Here is an 18,448-nt window from a genome sequence, read left to right as displayed (position 1 = left end):
TGTCCTTCCCACAAGAACATACCAGGATCGCCGACCAAAAGAAGGTGAGATTCACCACGAACTTTAGTTCCTGAGGGCCCAATGTGCTGAACACCTCCCACCAGGGTTAACATTACTGAATTAATCAAAATGACACAACTGAGTAAAGGTATGGGATACTCAGAAGCCAATTAAAATGTCTTGCCTGCAAGTTTAACAGTAAAAAGCCCAAAAACTTGGGGGCAGATTCCTTGCAAAATAAAATTCCTTCCTGAAAAAATATATTAATCTGACAATAAAGGAAAAAGATGTGTCTTCTTTCAAAGATGAGTATCTAGGGATCGCCCGTCCCGATATCAACATCGAATTATGGTATCGGGACGGATGCTGTACTGGATACCGGAAATCAAAATTTCGGTATCCGTTTTTTCCGATATCCGGATACTGGATAACAATATCAGATATCGGTTGCCACAGTACTGATATCCGATATCAGTATCCATCTCGATGTCATCATCCGCCTCCATCTCTCGGGGAGGATGACGATATCGGATATCGGAGTTGGATATCGGATTTCAATATCCAACATAGAAGGCTTGTAAAAGTATAATTTAATCGTCATAGTTGTCATCGTGCAACAGTACTGTGAAGAGGAAATATGTGAGCCAGGGGGTAAGCAGAGAGCTTTCTAAGTTATTAAGTAGCTCGTTTAATATATACAGCTCAAGCTTTTTGTTTTCTTCCATATGGGATAACAAGATTCGGAGTATACCATTAACATGTTATCCCATATGGAAGAAAACAAAAATATTGAGTTGTATATATTAAACGACGAAGTAATATATTACATATATTATGTATTAAACAAGGAAATTATATAGTAATTATTTATTAAATATATTATCAAATTCTTTACTATATATCATTTACTATAGTAATTATTTATTAATTGTATAATCAAATCATTTAATATATACAGCTCAAAATTTCTGTTTTCTTCCATATGGGACAATAGGATTCGGAGTTTAATGTTGAACTCCAAATCCTGTTATCCCACATGGAAGAATACAAAAAGTTTGAGCTGTATATCTTATACGAGGTAGGATATATATCAAAAACACATGGGGTTGTTAACATAAATCATCTAAAATGATGATCAACACTGATTTTTTTTGTTGATACCGGATATCAATATCCGGATACCAGTTCCGATATCCGTCTCGTCCTTACCCATTCGATATCCGTCGCCGATATCCGTCTCGTCCTTACACATTCCATATCTGTCTCCGAGATCCGTTTTCACCTATCGGACGGTTATCGTCCGATATCCGATATCAGACACCATCCCGTTTCTTCCGGATATCAAATATCGAATGTCCGGTACCAGATATTGGACGGACAATCCCTATGAGTATCAGTTCTAGTATACAAACAAGAGTAGATAAAGCGGAGTGAGAGAGATGATGAGCCTTATCCCATATAGAAATGACACATCACCATTTTTCAACAGCATACCTGTCACTGGTGCAAACTTGGTTCAAATGACATTTTTTTTTGATGAAAAGAGGGAACCAAGTTTAAAAGCTGGAAATGGCATATACAAACTTGATTCTAATAATCAGTAATGATTATTAGAACCAAGTTTGGAGCTGAGGAATGCCTTTCATAAATATTATAACCACCAATCTCTGAGCAGAGGAACACCATTTACAAGCCGGGAAAGGCCTTTGTGAAGAGATCTACAAGTTGATCTTCTAAAGAAACAGCAGCAGGTTCAAGAAGCCCACCATGGACCCTCATAGATGAAATGATGATCCATTTAAATATGTTGAAGGCATTTGTGAAATATTGGAAAGGATGCAATAGAAAGGGCAGACTGGTTGTCACATTACTCCAGCATCGGTGCAAACCTGCAAGTTCATATGGAGGAAAGGATAGAAAGGGAGGAAAAAGACACCTGGATGTCGTCGGCACATGCACATGAAATACCGGGGTGGACTTGCAGCAAGTGGATATCGCCTAAGAAGAGGTCCAACAGAGTGGATGTCATCAGAGGGAAGATAGTGGCGGGATGGACATCACCCGGGAGCCAGGCACATTTCCTGATACTTCTTGGCTGCCCTCCTAAAGGGAGGGCAGTCCTATTTGAAGGAATTACAAAAGGTCCAAATGACCTGAATGTTCCAATTGGGCTGGAGTAACGAGAGAAACCCAGATACGATGGGGATCATATCAAGCATGGGACCAGATGGAGAGACCTCCAGTTCTTTGGAAATGCTGAACCCACAGTATCTCAGTAACCAAATAAATAGAGACAGCTGCTATCAAGATTGAGTACTTGACCTGGGAACAGAAGACTGCTTCTTAGTACTTTATGAGATAAATATGAGAAACAGCCCAAATTGCTACAATATATCCACAGATATAAATGATTTTTTTTAATGCTTAAAGGCGGTCTCCCGAAAAAATAGGTAACCATCCAGCGAATACATGACTCAAGCCCTAAGGCTCATTTACTTGGGTATTTATCCTCGTCCCCCTCCAATCCTGGCTCTGGGGAACCATGCCGCCATAAGTCCCTCCATCGCGTGGATTAACTAGCTAGTCTGTGGAAGCTGTTCCACCTCGAAATACCACTTCGTTCCTGTGGCGCCAAATTCCCCTGAGTACTATCAACACTCTGCCCCCCTCTTCGTTTTGTCTGGTTCCAAGTCTCCGCATGGAGTCCCAGGAGGCCTCTTCTGATGTCGTGTCACCACCGCCTGAGTTCATGTGGCCCACAACGTTCGAGCAAAAGGGCATCCAAAAAATAGATGGTTACAGTCCTCGTCTCCTCCTGTGCATAGTACCACATTCCGTCGGTGTGTCAGGGTACATTTTCCTCCGGAAAACTCAGGTCGCCTGTCTATTGCCCAGTAGTAGCCACCCGAAGATCTTCACTTTCAAAGGTATCTTTAGGCGCCATATCATCCAGCATGCCCGAACACTCTCTACATTTTCTGTGTTTCCCTGGCGAATCTCCTCGTAGGCTTTCCTCACTTTAAAATTGGCATTGGTCCAGTCCCACCCATCTTTTTTGCCGTAACTGGGGCAAAGCTGGTTCAAAGCGTGTTACATCTCCAAGAGGTTCGCCCCTCTTCTGTGTGATAGAGCGCCCACGAACCTTGGGATCCATGTGCCTCCCAACACTCCCCAACTGTGATCTCGGGGCATTGCACTAGCGCAAATAGCCGCGGAAGTGCTATTTTCAGGGGGCCACATGACGACCAGTGGTCTGTCCAGAAGTGAAATACCGAGCCATCACCTAGTCGGGCTGAGTAGAAATCTTGAACTCTGGGGAATATTTGTCTGAGACCTTGCCAAAAAGGTGACGGCCCCCTAACTGAAGCCGTTTTCTCAGCCCAGTTTAAGCCCTCGCCATAGTTGTCTCTCAAGATTTGGATGACTTGGTCCTCGCTTGGTTGCATGATCCTTGTTACCTATTTCGCTAATAGGGTCGTATTTATGCTTTGGATGTGCAGCACAGCCAAGCCTCCTAGCTGGAGGGGTTTGCAAATGGTATCCCATGCGAATAGTGCTAGTCCTCGGCTCTGGTCATTACCGTGCCCCTTCCAGAAAAAGCGTCTGATCAAGCCCTCCAGTCTCTGGCTGATCCCGGCTGGCAGCTTGTATATAGAAAGATGAAAGATAGGAATAGCTGACAGTACTGATCTCAGGAGCACCAGCCAGCCGCCTCTGGATAGCACTTTAGCTTGCCATCCTTCCAGCCCCCTCTCGACTTTTTCTATCACTGGCTGCCACACCGCCTTAGTCATCCGCCCTCAGGTCAGTGGTAGTCCCAAATATCTCATAGGAAGGCTGCCAATCGGTGTACCCAATGCCTCGGCACATTGTGTTGCCTCCTCTTGGAGAAAATTCAAACTCACAAATGCTGATTTGGCCCAATTTACACGTAAGCCAGAAAAGTCTACAAACAGGTCAACAAGCGTCGACAGATATTTTGCCTCTTCCACCGAACCTTCAATAAAGAAAATGGTATCGTCCGTGTACTGCAGTAACGGAATTCCCTCGAGGTGGCTCAGCGTTTGGAATCCCCTCAAGAGACTGTGTGAGTAGGCCAGTTTAGTGCATGTGGCTAATGCATCTACTGCTAGTACGAATAGAAGGGGTGCAATCAGGCATCCTTGCCTCACTCCCCTTTGCGGTTGTATATATCCACCCTCCGGCCTTCCGTTCACTAACACTAAGAAGGAGTGTGTTGTGATGTATCTTTTCATCCTTGTGATCCATTCATTAGGAAAACCCCTCCTTTTTATGTTTGCCCAAAGGAAGCCCCAGTCCAGAGTGTCATATGCCTTGGCAAATCTACCTTCCACATGACGCCTTTGATTTTTTTTCTTTTCCAAGCCGCTAAAATCTTGCCTGCTGCAACACAACTGTCGACTAGTTGCCGCCCTGGGATAACCGCTGATTGGGAGGGTACTACAAGTTCCCCGATCACCCCCCTCAGTATGTTGGCCAAGACGTTTGCGATGATTAGGTAGATGAAGTTGGACAGAGAAATAGGGCGAAAGAATCAAGGATCACATAGGCCCTGTTCAGCCTCTCCATGCTGCCCGTCCCTTGATGGAATTCTTCGAGCGTGGCCATGACGTCTGAACCTACCAGCTCCCAGAATTCTCTATAGAAGAAAAATGGCATGCCATCCGGACCTGGCGCTCCTTCACCATTGAGACCTTTTATTCCCTCCTTGACCTCTTCCTCCAAGAAGGGACGGATTAATTCCAATTTGTGCGAAGGGTCTAGTCGCCGAGCCCCCCGACCACACCACGTCCACGAATTGCGTATGCCTTCTTATAGAAGGCATGAAAATGGTCTGCAACTCCCTTTCCCACCGGTTGCGCTCCAACATGTTCTTGGCCTCCCATTGACACTCTCCATATACTATTTGTCCAACGTCTCCCGTTTGCAGTTAGATAAAAGAATCTTGAATTCGCATCTCCGATCTTTAGCCACAACTGCCTGTATCTTTGTCTCCAGTCCATCCCGAGCTTCTTGTCTTCCGAAGCTACCACCACCCTCCACTTTCTTCTCTCAAGTACCTCTTCCAGGAATCACGTGTCCTCTAGGTCGTCCAGACATTTGATTCTGCTCAGGGCATCATTTCTGGTCATCTTTCGCTGCCCGTGCACTCGTTTCTGAAATTCTAACAAGTGACGTCTAAGAGCCTGCAACTTGGCAGCTAATGTCTCCACTTCAGATCGCAGTCGGGGTTGTGATAACCACTTGTCTTTCACCTTCTTTGAAGCCCACCTCGTGAAGCCACGACTTGTCCACCTTGAAATAAGTGGGTCTCCTGGTCATCTCGTTGCCGACCCATGTTGTCAGTGTATGATCGGACATGGGGGGGGGGAAGTGATCGCACTTCTGCTAGAGGGAAGCGTTCTGCGAGCTCTATTGAGCATAAAAATTGGTCTACACGCGACATTCTTTTGCGTCCCGATGTGTTTCTCCACGTATACGTGCAGTCAGTGGGCCCCATTTCCTGTAGTGATGTCTTCTGAGTCAGCATCCTGCCCTCTAGCTTCATTTGGTCTGTCCCTTGTCTCTAGTGTCACGTTGAAATCACCCCCCAGAAGCATAGGGCACCCGCTGAAAGTGATTGTTAGTTCTGTCAGAGCTCTCCATAAGCCTCTTATTCTCTGGATATTGACTGGACTGTATGTCGAGGCTACGACCAATTCAAAGTTGTCGCTCAAACACTTCAATTTGGTTGCTGCTGCAAACTGTCCAGTCCATGTTGCCACTTTTGTGAACATGGCTTCATTCCATGCTATTAGTGCTCCGCCAGACCGTCCAACCGCATTGACCATTAGGAACCCCTCCAGGAAACCTCTGCCCACTGAATTCCACTCCTTAGCCTGGCAACGTTTAAGCATGGTTTCTTGTAAGCATACCACTATGGCCCCCATTCTCTCAAGTAGCCTCCCACTACTCGACGTCGTCCTTCATCCCCGAGGCCTCGAACGTTCCATGATATGCACTACATATTTAACTTTTATTTCCACCCCCTCCGTCGCCCAGAGTCAGCTTCAACCCCACCGTTGACGCGATCACTTGGGCACGAGGGGTCATAAGCGGCTCCTCTACAGCAACTTTTTCTTTCTCTGCGGGCTCTGTGTCCCTGCAGCTGGGTGACCCATAGTCTCTTTGCCTTTCCCCCGTGCCGCATTGTCTCCTTTCCCTCCTCTCTCATTTTTTGTGTTTCTCCTTGTCATAAACTCCGCCGCCAGTTGCACCTGCCCGCTTTTACATGCTTTGGCCCATGCGATGATTCGCTTATCCTGGTGAATGCCAAGCTTCTTGCACTTGTAGACAAGGCTATCCGGGCCTTTCTCTCGCTTTTTGCTTGGCCTCAGGTCCCTGTCGAAAGTGCTGCTGTAGCCTGCTCTCTGGCGTTTTACTCCCGTCATGGCCTCGTGCGGAGGGGTTGTCCCTTCCACTGCCTCTTCTGCGTGGGTCATCGTGTCTGTGCACTCGGGCTTGTCAGCCGTCCTTGCCTTGATTTGTGATGTCTCCACCTCACCCTGGGACTCAAGCCTCCAGCCCCTGAGTGGTGATGTGGGCAGCCTATGTGGGCCCCCTGTTGTCTGCTCATCTCTTCGGCCGGCAGATGGGCGTGAGCTGCAGGTTGGGAGGCTTTCTTGCCCTCTGCAGATGCGGTAGTTTGAGACCTGGCATCTTCTCTAGCTCTCCTAGCGCATTCTGCATTCCGATGTCCCACCCCTTTACATTTGAGGCATACCACACTTCCCCGACACTCCCTCGCTCTGTGTCCTTTTCTTAGACATTTGTAACACCCTTCTGTAGTTCCAGTTTTTTCTCTCTGTGCGGGGAGGTGCCAGCTTCTTCGTCTTCTTGGCCCCACCGTAATCCGTCAGTGTGTGTGTTTCCCCAACATTTAGGGCAGTTGCATGCAACTGGCAAGGCTTGTTGTCGCCTCCGGTGTGCGCATTCACTTCAGTGCGCTTGCGTGGTGCTAAATTCCCGACGATTTTTTTACTTGGTGGTAGCTTGCTCGCGGGGCGCACCCATTGTAATGTTGTCCAATTTTCCCTCTGGTGGTGACCTGTGGCTCGTCGTCGGAGTCCCTCCCGTGTCTGCGCACGAAGTACAACATCACTCTCGCGTCCTCTGTGAGGGATGCCGGCAGATACACCCCAAAGTTATTGTTGCGAGCTCGACTATTTCCCCTTTCTTGGTCTGCTTGATGATGTGGAGGATGCACATAGGGCGAGTTCTCCGGTGTTTGCAAAAACTCCCTTCCCTTTGGCCATATTCCTCTCCCCACCTGACAGTAAAAACTCCTGCCTTGCTCAAGAGATCCCGAGGAGGCACGGAACCTGACCGGTCCTCTTGCCTTTTGGCCCGACTTCTCTCGCCCTCGGGCATGATCAAGCCTCCTTGTCCATGGCCTCAACCTCGCGCGTGATGTTGCGGTCATATATGCCCAAGGTCGCATCTGCCCTTGCCACGCTGTGTCCCGTCGGCCCTCCTCCTCCATCTTGACCATGATCTCACGTCTTCTCTTTCCCAACTTCGCAATCTCCCCTGCACATTCTCCCTCTCGCGAGCTCTCCATCCCGCAATAACACTCTCGCCATGCCGTTCTCACCACATTCCTTCCGAACAACCATAATCTCAGATGAAGACTTTTTGGGGTCAGCCGGTCTTCCTCACAGTAATAGGAACTTGTTTCCCTCGTCGTCTATGTTCCCTGCACCACCGTTGCAGATCGTCGAGGGCGATGCGGCCAAGGAAGACGGCGGCACATACAATCCCCAGCGCCGATCCCCGATGCCGAAGAAGACGCCGGCTCGCACAGCGAAGGGGACCGCCGCGCGGTTGGGGGGGGATAAATTTATAACAGGTACATTTGATGTGTGCCGTAGGATTAACTTGTTAAATATGAGGTGAATTTATAGCAGGTACATTTGATGTGATGGGTCGCGGACAAGTTGAGGATTTTGGGTGATTTATTTGTGAATGGGCAACTGATGATGCAGATAATCGAGACTAAGGCATCCAAAAGGCCCAGAACAAGTCTCCATCTTTGATGGCATAGTCATGTTCTATGTATCTTTATCGTGCAGCCTGAGGAGTCTGTTGCCTTTAAATGATGTGCTGAATCTTCCCCTCAGATAAGGCAAGTGACTGACTGGATCGATTCTACCCATTGCATTAAAGCCCCACGTAGATAATAATTGTCAGCGAGGGATCTCATCAAGCTAATATATTTTCTTTATGTTCCTTTTATCTTATTTGTATTTCCTTTTTAAGTACTTTCTATGTACGGGTGTTTTTAGGCCCAGTAAGTGGGGCCCACCTTGTACCCATAAGACTATGGGAACGAATTAGAAAAGTAAGTCTTTTTTCTCTCCAAAACCCTAGCCGACGACTCTCTGCTGAGGAAGCTCGACCGTGAGCGATCTGGACATTGTTTCTCACATGGTATCAGAGCTCCAGGCGTAGGATGCCCAGAGGAGAAATCTCTCTTCTGCTTCTCTCCCAGTTCCCGCCACGGTGAGGAAGCTCTTCAGCAGGATCGTCTTCATCTGTGGTTCATCTGCCAACGCAGGAGAAGAGTCGAACTTCGACAGAAGTCAAAAACGAAGCTCTGTCGAGTACTTGTGGTGGAAATGTTCCACAGCTGAGTGGCAGAAAGCCATTCAAGGCACCACTGGCAATACGTACTTCCGATTTAGGAGGCTAACCACATAAAGATCGACTTGGCTCAAGAAGGTCCTATCAACACAGGCGACTGGGTCTCAAATATGGCTGGGGAAGCAAACCAGGAGGTTATTGTTCAGACTACTGAAGCTGGACGAGAGATCTTGAACCAGGTAATCTTTCCTATTGTGCCGGAGACAGTCAAATTCAATGGCTTCAACCTACTTGATTGGAGCGAATATGTTGAGATGATTCTTGAGAGCAGGGGACTCGATGATCACCTTACTCATGAGGTCGACTCGAGTAACCCGAGATATAAAGCCTGGAAACGTGAAGATGCAAATGTACGTCAGTGGATGCTGAGCAGTATGGCAGGAGATCGATTCCGGAAATATTTATATCTGAAGACGACGAAGAAAATTTGGGATCATCTTCAGAAGAGTAATGTGAGAAAGAGCCACACCTGGAGAATATTTGAGCTAGTTACTAAGGCAACTACACTGGTGCAGGGTGAGATGTCAGTTGCAGAATACGCCGAAGAACTTCAAACTCTGTGGCTAGCAATTGACCATTTCAGACCAATCAAAAATCCTGAGGAGTAGCAGTCAACCCTACAAGATTGTATGTTCAGATTCCTGATGGGACTGAACAAAGAATACGAGAGTTTACGGAGTCAGATTCTCAACCCAATTTGGAAGAAACAATTCAGATTGTACTTAATGAAGAAAGCCGCATCAAGTTAATTCCAGGTGTTGGGAAAGATGAAGCTGGAGCAGGATTCTTGGTAAAGGCAAAGCAAGCAAGGGGGGCATCATCTGGACGTTAAGGTGCAAGTGACAAATATGACAAGAAACCAGGAGAAGATACTCAAAGTCAGAAGGGTCAAGGTGGCAAATATAAGTCCAATCTTCACTGCTCATATTGTAAGAGGAGAAATCATACAAGGGAACACTGTTGGATTTTAAATCCACACCTCAGGCCTGTCCAAGCTCATGCTACATATGCTAAAGAAGCAGATTCAAGTGCTGGAGAAGGACAAGGAGACGGTGTCAGAACGGTTCAGATGGAAGAATATGATAAATTGAAGGAGGAATTCGACAAGCTGAAGACTATGATCAGCTCTACATCTATGGCCCGAGTGGGTGAGACAACTTCTTACTCTAATATTTATTCAGAGTGGATTATTGACACAGGTGCCACGGATCATATGACTCCCTGCTATAAGAAGTTTCATCATTATGCTCCTTATGAAGGGAGTAGACGGGTGTTTACTGCAGGAGGAGAGATGTTGCTGGTTAATGGGATAGGCGATGTTAAAATCGCTAATCTGGGTATTATTAAGCAAGCCTTGCATGTCCCAGGACTTCGGGCACAGCACATATCTCCTCAGAATCTTGTTAAATATTTACATATTACTTTTATAATGACGTCTGATGGATGTTTTGTTTATGACAAGGCCAAGAACCTGAGGACTTCACCTTTTAACAAGAAGAATGGGCTGGTGTACCTGAACGACCATGTTGAGGAAGCCTATACATCGAACTGCAATGCTCGGGAGCTGGAGTGTAGCAGTCAGTTGGAGAATATTAAGCTGATGCATTATCGTCGTGGACATCCGTCATTTGAACTTTTGAAACTTATGTTTCCGGTGTTCTTTAAGAAAGTAAATTCTTCTCATGTCTTGTGCGATACGTGTCAATATGCTATTGGCCATCCTCAACCACAACTTTAACGGGAGCAAGATGGTATCTAATATTTGTAGAATATTGTACCAGGCTAGCATGGGTTTATTTACTGAAATCCAAATCTGAGGTTGCTGAAGTAATTGGCAATTTCTTTCGTATGGTGAAGAATCAATTTGATATTTCTATCAAGCGACTAAGGTCGGATAATGCCAAGGATTTTTTCAACAAGACCCTGTCATCTCTATTTGCTCAGGAGGGTGTAGTACATGAATCGTCCTGTGTGTATACTCCACAGCAGAACGGGGTAGCAGAAAGAAGGATCAGTCATGTAACTACAATGGCTCGGTCATTGCTCTTACATTATGAAGTGCCCAAGAGTTTCTGGGGGGAAGCTGTCCTGACAGCCGTGCAGATAATTAATAGATTACCATCAAAATCTTTGGACTACGAAAGTCCCGTAAACCTGATGATAAAATTTTATCCACATGCTCGGTTGAAGACTAATCTGACTCCAAGGATATTTGGCTGTACAGAGTTTGTACACATTCATAATCCGAGAGATAAATTCAGTCCTCGAGCTGTGAAATGTGTGTTTCTGGGTTATTCTCATACTCAAAAAGGGTATAAATGTTATGATCCGCCTTCAAGGAGAATGCTGATATCGGCGGATGTTACATTCCATGAAAGTGTGAGTTTCTTCAAGGCACAAGAAAAGCTGAATGAAGAAATCCGTGAGCCACCTCTGTCTGGTATTCAAGAGATAGTCATGAGTCGTGATTCTCCTAGCGCCCTGGACAAGCCTCAAATCATATCTGACATTCGAAATGAAAGGCTCCCAAGGACAGAATATGATCAGGAAGAATCATCAAGTGAAGTTGATGAGAATGGACAGGGTGAAGTTTAAGAACCCTCAGAGAGGGAGGCAATCAACATTCTTGATACAACAGCTGAGGTTGAAGAAGATGATAGTGGATGGCCTATTGCTCTGAGGAAAGGAAAAAGGCAGTGTACTCAGAAGCACCAATATCCACTTTCCAATGTGGTAAGCTATCAACATTTGGGATGTGCGTATAAATCATTTATTACAGCTCTTAATTCCGTGTCTATTCCAAGAACTCATGCTGAAGCACTTAAAGAGAGGAACTGGAAGAAGGCTATGGATATTGAGATGGAAGCACTAATAAGAAATAACACCTGGGATATTGTTGATGCCCCACTTGGTAAACGTCCTGTGGGTTGTAGATGGGTATTCACTGTGAAATATCAAGCTGATGGGACTCTAGAGAGATATAATGCTAGACTTGTCTCCAAGGGGTACACACAAGCCTATGGAATAGACTACGGAGAGACCTTTGCACCAGTCGCTAAACTCAATACGGTACGTATTCTTATTGCATTGGCAGCTAATTTTAAATGGGGGTTATGGCAGTATGATGTAAAGAATGCATTTCTCCATGGTGATTTGGATGAAGAGATTTATATGGAGCTACCACCTGGATATTATATGACAGAATCAGGAAAAAAGGTATGCAAGTTGAAGAAAGCCTTGTATGGACTTAAACAGTCCCCAAGAGCTTGGTTCGGAAAATTCTCATGCAGCTTTATCAATATGGGATACAAACAGAGCAACGGTGATCACACACTTTTTGTGAAACGCTCCACGTCACAAAAAATCTCAATATTACTTGTTTATGTGGATGACATAATTATCACAGGGGACGATGAAGTTGAGAATAGAGCCTTAAGTGGCAAACTATCAGAACTCTTTGAAATAAAAGCACTCGGAAGACTGAGATATTTTCTTGGAATTGAGGTGACGTATTCTCCAAATGGGATATTTCTATCACAACATAAGTATATCCTTGATCTTCTAAAAGAGACCAGAATGGGGGGATGTAAGCCGTCTTATGTACCCATTGATTCCAATGTGAAATTGGGAGTATGTGAAGAAGAATCGTCTGTGGACAAAGGGCAATACCAAAGACTGATTGGAAAATTGATCTATCTCAATCATACCCCACCTGATATAGCATTCGCAGTTGGGCTATTGAGTAGATTTATGGACAATCCCAAGAAATCTCACTTAGAAGCCGCTTATAAAGTAGTGGCGTATTTGAAGGGGTCAGCAGGCCATGGAATTTTCTATCAACGCCATGGAGGAGCAGATATTGAAGTATACACAGATGCTGACTGGGGAGGATCACTGATAGACAGGAGGTCAACATCAGGCTACTGCTCATTTCTGGGAGGAAATTTAATAATTTGGAGGAGTAAGAAGCAACAGGAAATTTCATTATCCAGCGCTGAAGCAGAATATAGAGCATTGGTGAAAGGTATCTGTGAGACATTGTGGATTAGAAACATTCTTACTGAACTTGGGCTGGAGCAAAAGGAACCTACTGTTTTGTATTGTTACAGTAAAGCAGCAATTGACATTGCCCACAACCCTGTTCAACATGACAGAACAAAGCATATTGAGCTAAACAAATCACAACCACACCAACTAGCCCAAAGCTGCTTCCATGAGACAGGTTCCACTGGATAATTAGGCAGGAACAGCCAGGGGCTGAAGAGGCAGAGGAAGTTTGCAGGTTAAGGGCATCACATATTTTGAAGAAGTTTTCAGCGGGAGGCACCACTTTTATTAGCACACAGGCCTGATCGTCATACTTCGCTTCTGCCATTGCAATATTTTCATTCCATTTCCTCTCGTCACTGCCTTCTGACCTTGGTTTCTCTCATCACATAACCACGACGATCAAAACACATCTCGCTGGTGAGAGGTTTCAGTGCCCACAATCTCCGTATTCTAGACCACGCCCCTGTCAAGGATCATTGCCTGACTGTGATCCCCCATTCCTGTCAGCAAGAAGAAGTATCCAAGGACCAAGATGCCAGCCAAAGTCATTGCATTTGCAGCTATAGATGGCATGACTGGATCACCAGTGGTAGAACTAGGCTGATTGATCTGCTGAATGACAACTGACATTGATGCCTAATCCACCAGTAACAGTATCTGGCTGTATACTTCATAATAGTGTGGTTAACTCTGTAAAGAAGCCCACACAGTCATCTGGTTTCACTACTTATACCTCATCTGGATATTCATTAACAGAAGAATTATAGAAAACAATTCTTCTTCGGTAAACTTGTCAGAATGGTCAAACCACACAATAGTCCCCTTTCTTCAGCTCGCAGTAGATCATTATCAAATCATTCGGACAACAAATGTTGTTGGAATAGCAAATTGAGACACCACATTCACAATATTCAGTTAAAAAGAATTTAGAATATGAGCACACAAGACAGCATCCTCACTCTCTCATGTTTATCTTTTGAAGGCCCTTGAAAAACTGCCTTACCACATCTATTGTATTTTCTGCCAGCCAAATGATGTGCAATAATGAGAGGGACCAAAATGACCCCCATATACAGGAAGACAAAGGGACCACATGGGCAACAAAACAAGCAGGGATCACTTTACAATAAACTGGGTCAGAAACTATTGGCCTGTACTTTTTTTACTATTGACAATTGGTTCTTAATGAGGACAGGTCCACAAATGACTGGTCTAGAGCTGTCCTATGGACAAGGCTGGGCTGGGATAGACTGTAGCTGAATCATGTCTAAGGAGTGGTCTGGATTGCACTGGGCCACAAGCTGGCTGCAGGTGAACTGCAACGGGGAGCAGACTAGAGCACTGTTGGAAAGTAGGCTGAACCAGGCTAGAATCTTATGATGGTTCAAATTTTGCTGGTTCAGACAAGGGAGGCATTTCAGATGGATGACTGGATAATACATGCCTTGCGCCCCACGCGCTGTTGTGGACGATGGACCTTGCAAAAACCTAACCTTAGGACAATGGTATAGACATAGACAGTAGCAGTAAGACAATGCTGACTGGATAGGGATGAAGGGAACAGGAGTGCAAGCGTGGGAGAACAATGGAGAGAAACAAAATTGATAGGATAACGGTGTCATAATGCCAAGGAAATCTCTGCTTGAGCTTTTATAGAAATGATGATCTGAAGTCTCATCTAGATATGTAAGAGGAAAACGAGTGTGACTTGTAGGAATCAGGAAAGAGACCTTTCAGTGGTTTATCTCTGAAGTCAGACCAGAACTGCTCAAACATCTTAACCATATCATCTGGAGTATCCATCTCAGACTTCAGTTCATTGGTTCTCCTGTCAAAAAACACAACAGTGAAATACAATTTGATTCATTTGAATTAGAAGAGGAATTTTTTAGTAAAAATAAGCATTTAAAAACATATAATCTTTGTCCCAAACTAAGTTAGTTAAATTTAAATCTTAAATTTCACCAGTATACACAGAAGGGAAAGGAATAGATACATATTTGATCTCTGTACCCTCAAAATAATATGAGCATATTAAAAAATCAAGTTCAGAATCAAATCTTACTCTTTCTAAGGGTCTTCAGGATATTTGTGTCTGGACTTTACTGTCCATCCCCGTCATATCCTGAACTCGGTCATCTATTCCCTATTGGACTTTCTATTTGAGGTTTTTGAATTCTCGTGTTGTCATTTTCAATATTTTTTTTCTTGTCTGGGCAAGGGCCTCAGACTAGAACAGGAGCTCCTCAATTGTGTGCAACACATGCAGGACCACTTCTGATATAATACTGGGCTGATATTACATTAAAAGGTGGCCCAGTATCATGACAAAACCCTTCTATCAGCCCAAGGAGACACAGGGCCATTATTTGGCAAACATATAATACATAGAAATGAAATCTGCCTGGCAGCAAGAAATCGTCATGAGTTTTCCTTCCCTCGTCATCTTAGTTTCCCACTATCCCTCTCCACTATCCCTGGGACGAGAAATCAGCTCCAGTCAGGAGGGGCGTCCCCATTCTGGCAAGTCCTTAGACAAATCTTTCCCAAAGTTCGGGAATTCTACTCAGCCCAAATAGGAGATGGCTCGCAATTTTGTTTCTGGACAGATCATTGGTCTACATGTGGCCCTTTGCGAGCAGCATTTCCATGGCTATCAGCCCTAGCACAACTCCCCGAGGGCACAGTAGGAGAGTGTTGGGACGGCACATGGAACCCCAGGTTTGTGGGCGCTCTTTCAGCCCGAAGACGAACAGAGTTTTTGGACATGCAGCAAGCATTGAAGACCTAGAGATGCCGTAAGGGATGGCTGGGACTGGACCAATGCCCCCTTTACAGTGCGGAAAGCATATGTAGGAATCCATCAGGCAAACTGATAAGTTCCTTCCAAGAACTTATAAAAGGAGAAGGAGCAATCGCTCTAGTCATGCCACGTCAGCCCAACTACATTAGGGGATAACCACCCTATAAATAAAGAAGGACGCCAGCATAAGGGAGCATCAAGATTCAAGAAAGTCAAAGGCCCGTCAGCGCGCAGGAGGGCTGGAGAGCAGGAGAGGCCTGCGTCCAGATTTTGGATCGAGAGATCCTGGTTTGCTATCTTCTCATTTCTCAATTGTATCAGACAATTCCCACCTCTGGTGGAACGCTATCCCATTCGGTGGTTTTCTTGATTCTACATTTCCATATTTGACTATCTTGGACCAAACGGCGTTTTGTCCGAATTGATTTTGTTCACGGATCTTATCACAAACATAGAAAATATAGAGATGGCGCACACATGCCAAGTGATATGCCGCCTAAAGGTCCCTCTGAAAGTGAAGATCTTCGGGTGGCTTGTGTTTCAAAAAAGAGTGACGGCCCGAGTCTTCTGAAAGAAGATGTATCCCGACGCACCGGCGGAATGCGTATTGTGCACAGGAGGAAGAGGATTGTAATCACCTATTCTTAGAATGCCCTTTCGCTAACACGATTTGGGCTACTCAAACTCAGATGGCAGTGAACCCGACATCAGAGGAAGCATTCTGGGACTCGATACAGAGACTCAGCTCTAGACAAAGTTAAACGGGGAGCAAAGCATTGGCAGTGCCCTGGGGAATATGGCGCCATAGAAATGACGCGATCTTTCGTGGGGGGACGGCCTCTACTGATGGGCTAGCCCACGAGGTGGAAGGACTTCTGGCAGCTTGGTTCCCCTGAGTCAGGAAAAGAGAGGGGAGAGGATAAACCCCTCTGTAATAGAGCCTCAAGGCTTAGGCATGTAATCGGCAGGTGGTTACCGACCCTTTTCGGGTGACTGCCTCTTTCGTTAGTCAAAAAAAAAAAACTATCCCTCTCTCTTGACCTTTTCCTCTTCTCTGTCTCTCTTCCTGTATGTTGCAGTTCTCCCATCGATCAGTGGACGACTTGCACCAGGGGAGGGACCTAAGTTATTCTCTATTTCTCTCGCTAGCTCACTTTACTCATCTCCTCGCAGTGACATCACTCAGCCGATTGGAATTTGCACATTATTTCTGGATATTTCAAGAATCGTTGGCAAGGATATTGTTAAATTGTTCAAGATCAACTGATACAATTCAAGATTATTATCAACTTCATATCTTATTACACGAATCATTTCTATCATATCAATTTCCTATCTTTTGTCTCCATTTATTGTTCTGAGAGCCATCATGATTGTAGGAGGCACCAGTGACATCAATGTACATAAAAAAAAATTACATGGGCAGAAGCATTATTAAAATCAATTATAGACGCCCTAAGCCTAAGCCAGATTCATATGAGAGAACTCAATCCCAGATTTAGTCACTGAAATGCCATAAGATCCAATGTCTAAGCGAGTGAAGAAAATTCCAAAAACACCAGTCCAATGACAAAAGATAAACACTTTTTGAGAGACAAAGGCAAAGACAAAAGAAAGGAACTGTTACTGGTGGATCCCCATACTCCAGCTCCCAAACCCTACCCAACAAAATGACGAACAAAAAACAATAGCTAGAGCATTCCAATAATTAGTTCATCGAAAACTGCACCAGATATATCCCATATATAAAGGGATATGAGAATGGGCAACACCTTAGTGGGTCTATTATGGGTCTCATACAAATCTCATAATGGACATGTATAAATACAAATGGCATACAAGTCCATTATGGGAACATGCCTTAGCTAACAGGAGCATATGCTAACAAAATATAGGAAGACTCTGCAAAAGATCATAATGAAACCTGCCGAGGATAAGGGACCTCTGAAAGATTGAACCTTCTTTCATCCACTCTCATAATTTGAATAAATTAATCTGAATAATATTTATTTCCCTTTTTTATAGCATTAATCTTGAGTTACTTGTGGTCAAGATTCAGAAATGAGAAATGTATACATCCTCTTTCTTCAGTGAATTCAATCATTCGCCAGAGTCTGGATGATTGACAGGTCCATATTAATATATCTAATGCTACTGACCTATCACACTCAAGTAATTTTAGTGCCCCTGTCATAGATCCATTGACCATCCTGTCCAATTCTGTTGAGTCTTGTGATTTTGATCCAACAACTTCGTCACAAATGAAAAGGTGAAATTTCTCATGAATATCTGAAGACGTTGTGTATATAACCATAAGTGAACAATCTCTTCTGATTTCCTCACCTTAAACCTTGGGTCCATAGAATCTTCAGGTCCTGCCAGATTTTCAGAAAGACCTTTTACCAGCAACATGAACTACATACAGAGAGCTTGATTAAATTAAGATTACTATTTTATTCTTTCAATCATTTATTCTTCAGATCATGATCTATCTCTGAATAGTCCTAAGGAATCATTATTTGATTAAAAGACTTCTCTCCCTCCATTGAGAAACAGCCTCCTCCAAAGTGGTAGAGAGCAGTGCTGTACTGCCCTGGCTCCCTCAGAAAAACACTGACAGCATAAAAAGCAATGACCAGGGTCATGAGAGGCGACAAATCAGTCCTCCCACCTGGCAGCACCTGATTGGCACATCAATGGGCCACTCATGATCAGGATCCTTTGAGCCATCTAATCAGACCAATAAGATCACAATCTGAGCTCTCTAATCAATTGAAAATCTGATTTGATTTGATCTAATCCAATTAGTAGGAGCTCCACTGATAACTTCTGCTGATGGCAATTCATCCCCATAAAGCACAATGATCTGAAAACTCTCATAAACTGAAGTGT

At 44.6% G+C, this 18,448-nt stretch overlaps 1 protein-coding gene across 2 annotated transcripts in view; it reads right to left on the bottom strand.

The window, feature by feature from the left end:
• The window catches only part of MCM9 (minichromosome maintenance 9), a 48,264-nt gene that overhangs the window by 11,723 nt on the left and 18,093 nt on the right, over positions 1-18,448 (bottom strand). The window contains exons 8-10 of one of the 2 annotated variants that reach the window (XM_078584848.1): positions 14,484-14,581; positions 185-250; positions 23-115 (exon numbers count right to left, since the gene is read on the bottom strand). In XM_078584848.1, the coding sequence (XP_078440974.1) occupies positions 23-115; positions 185-250; positions 14,484-14,581 (257 nt within the window). The remainder of the gene's footprint in view (positions 1-22; positions 116-184; positions 251-14,483; positions 14,582-18,448) is intronic. The other variant, XM_078584849.1, reaches the window with a different exon arrangement.

This window comes from Wolffia australiana, chromosome 13 (assembly GCF_029677425.1).
Source record: "Wolffia australiana isolate 7733 chromosome 13, ASM2967742v1".
Classification (NCBI taxonomy): Eukaryota; Viridiplantae; Streptophyta; class Magnoliopsida; order Alismatales; family Araceae; genus Wolffia; species Wolffia australiana.
The sequence above is the reverse complement of the archived record's forward strand: the minus strand, read 5'-3'. Positions and strand labels throughout refer to the sequence as shown.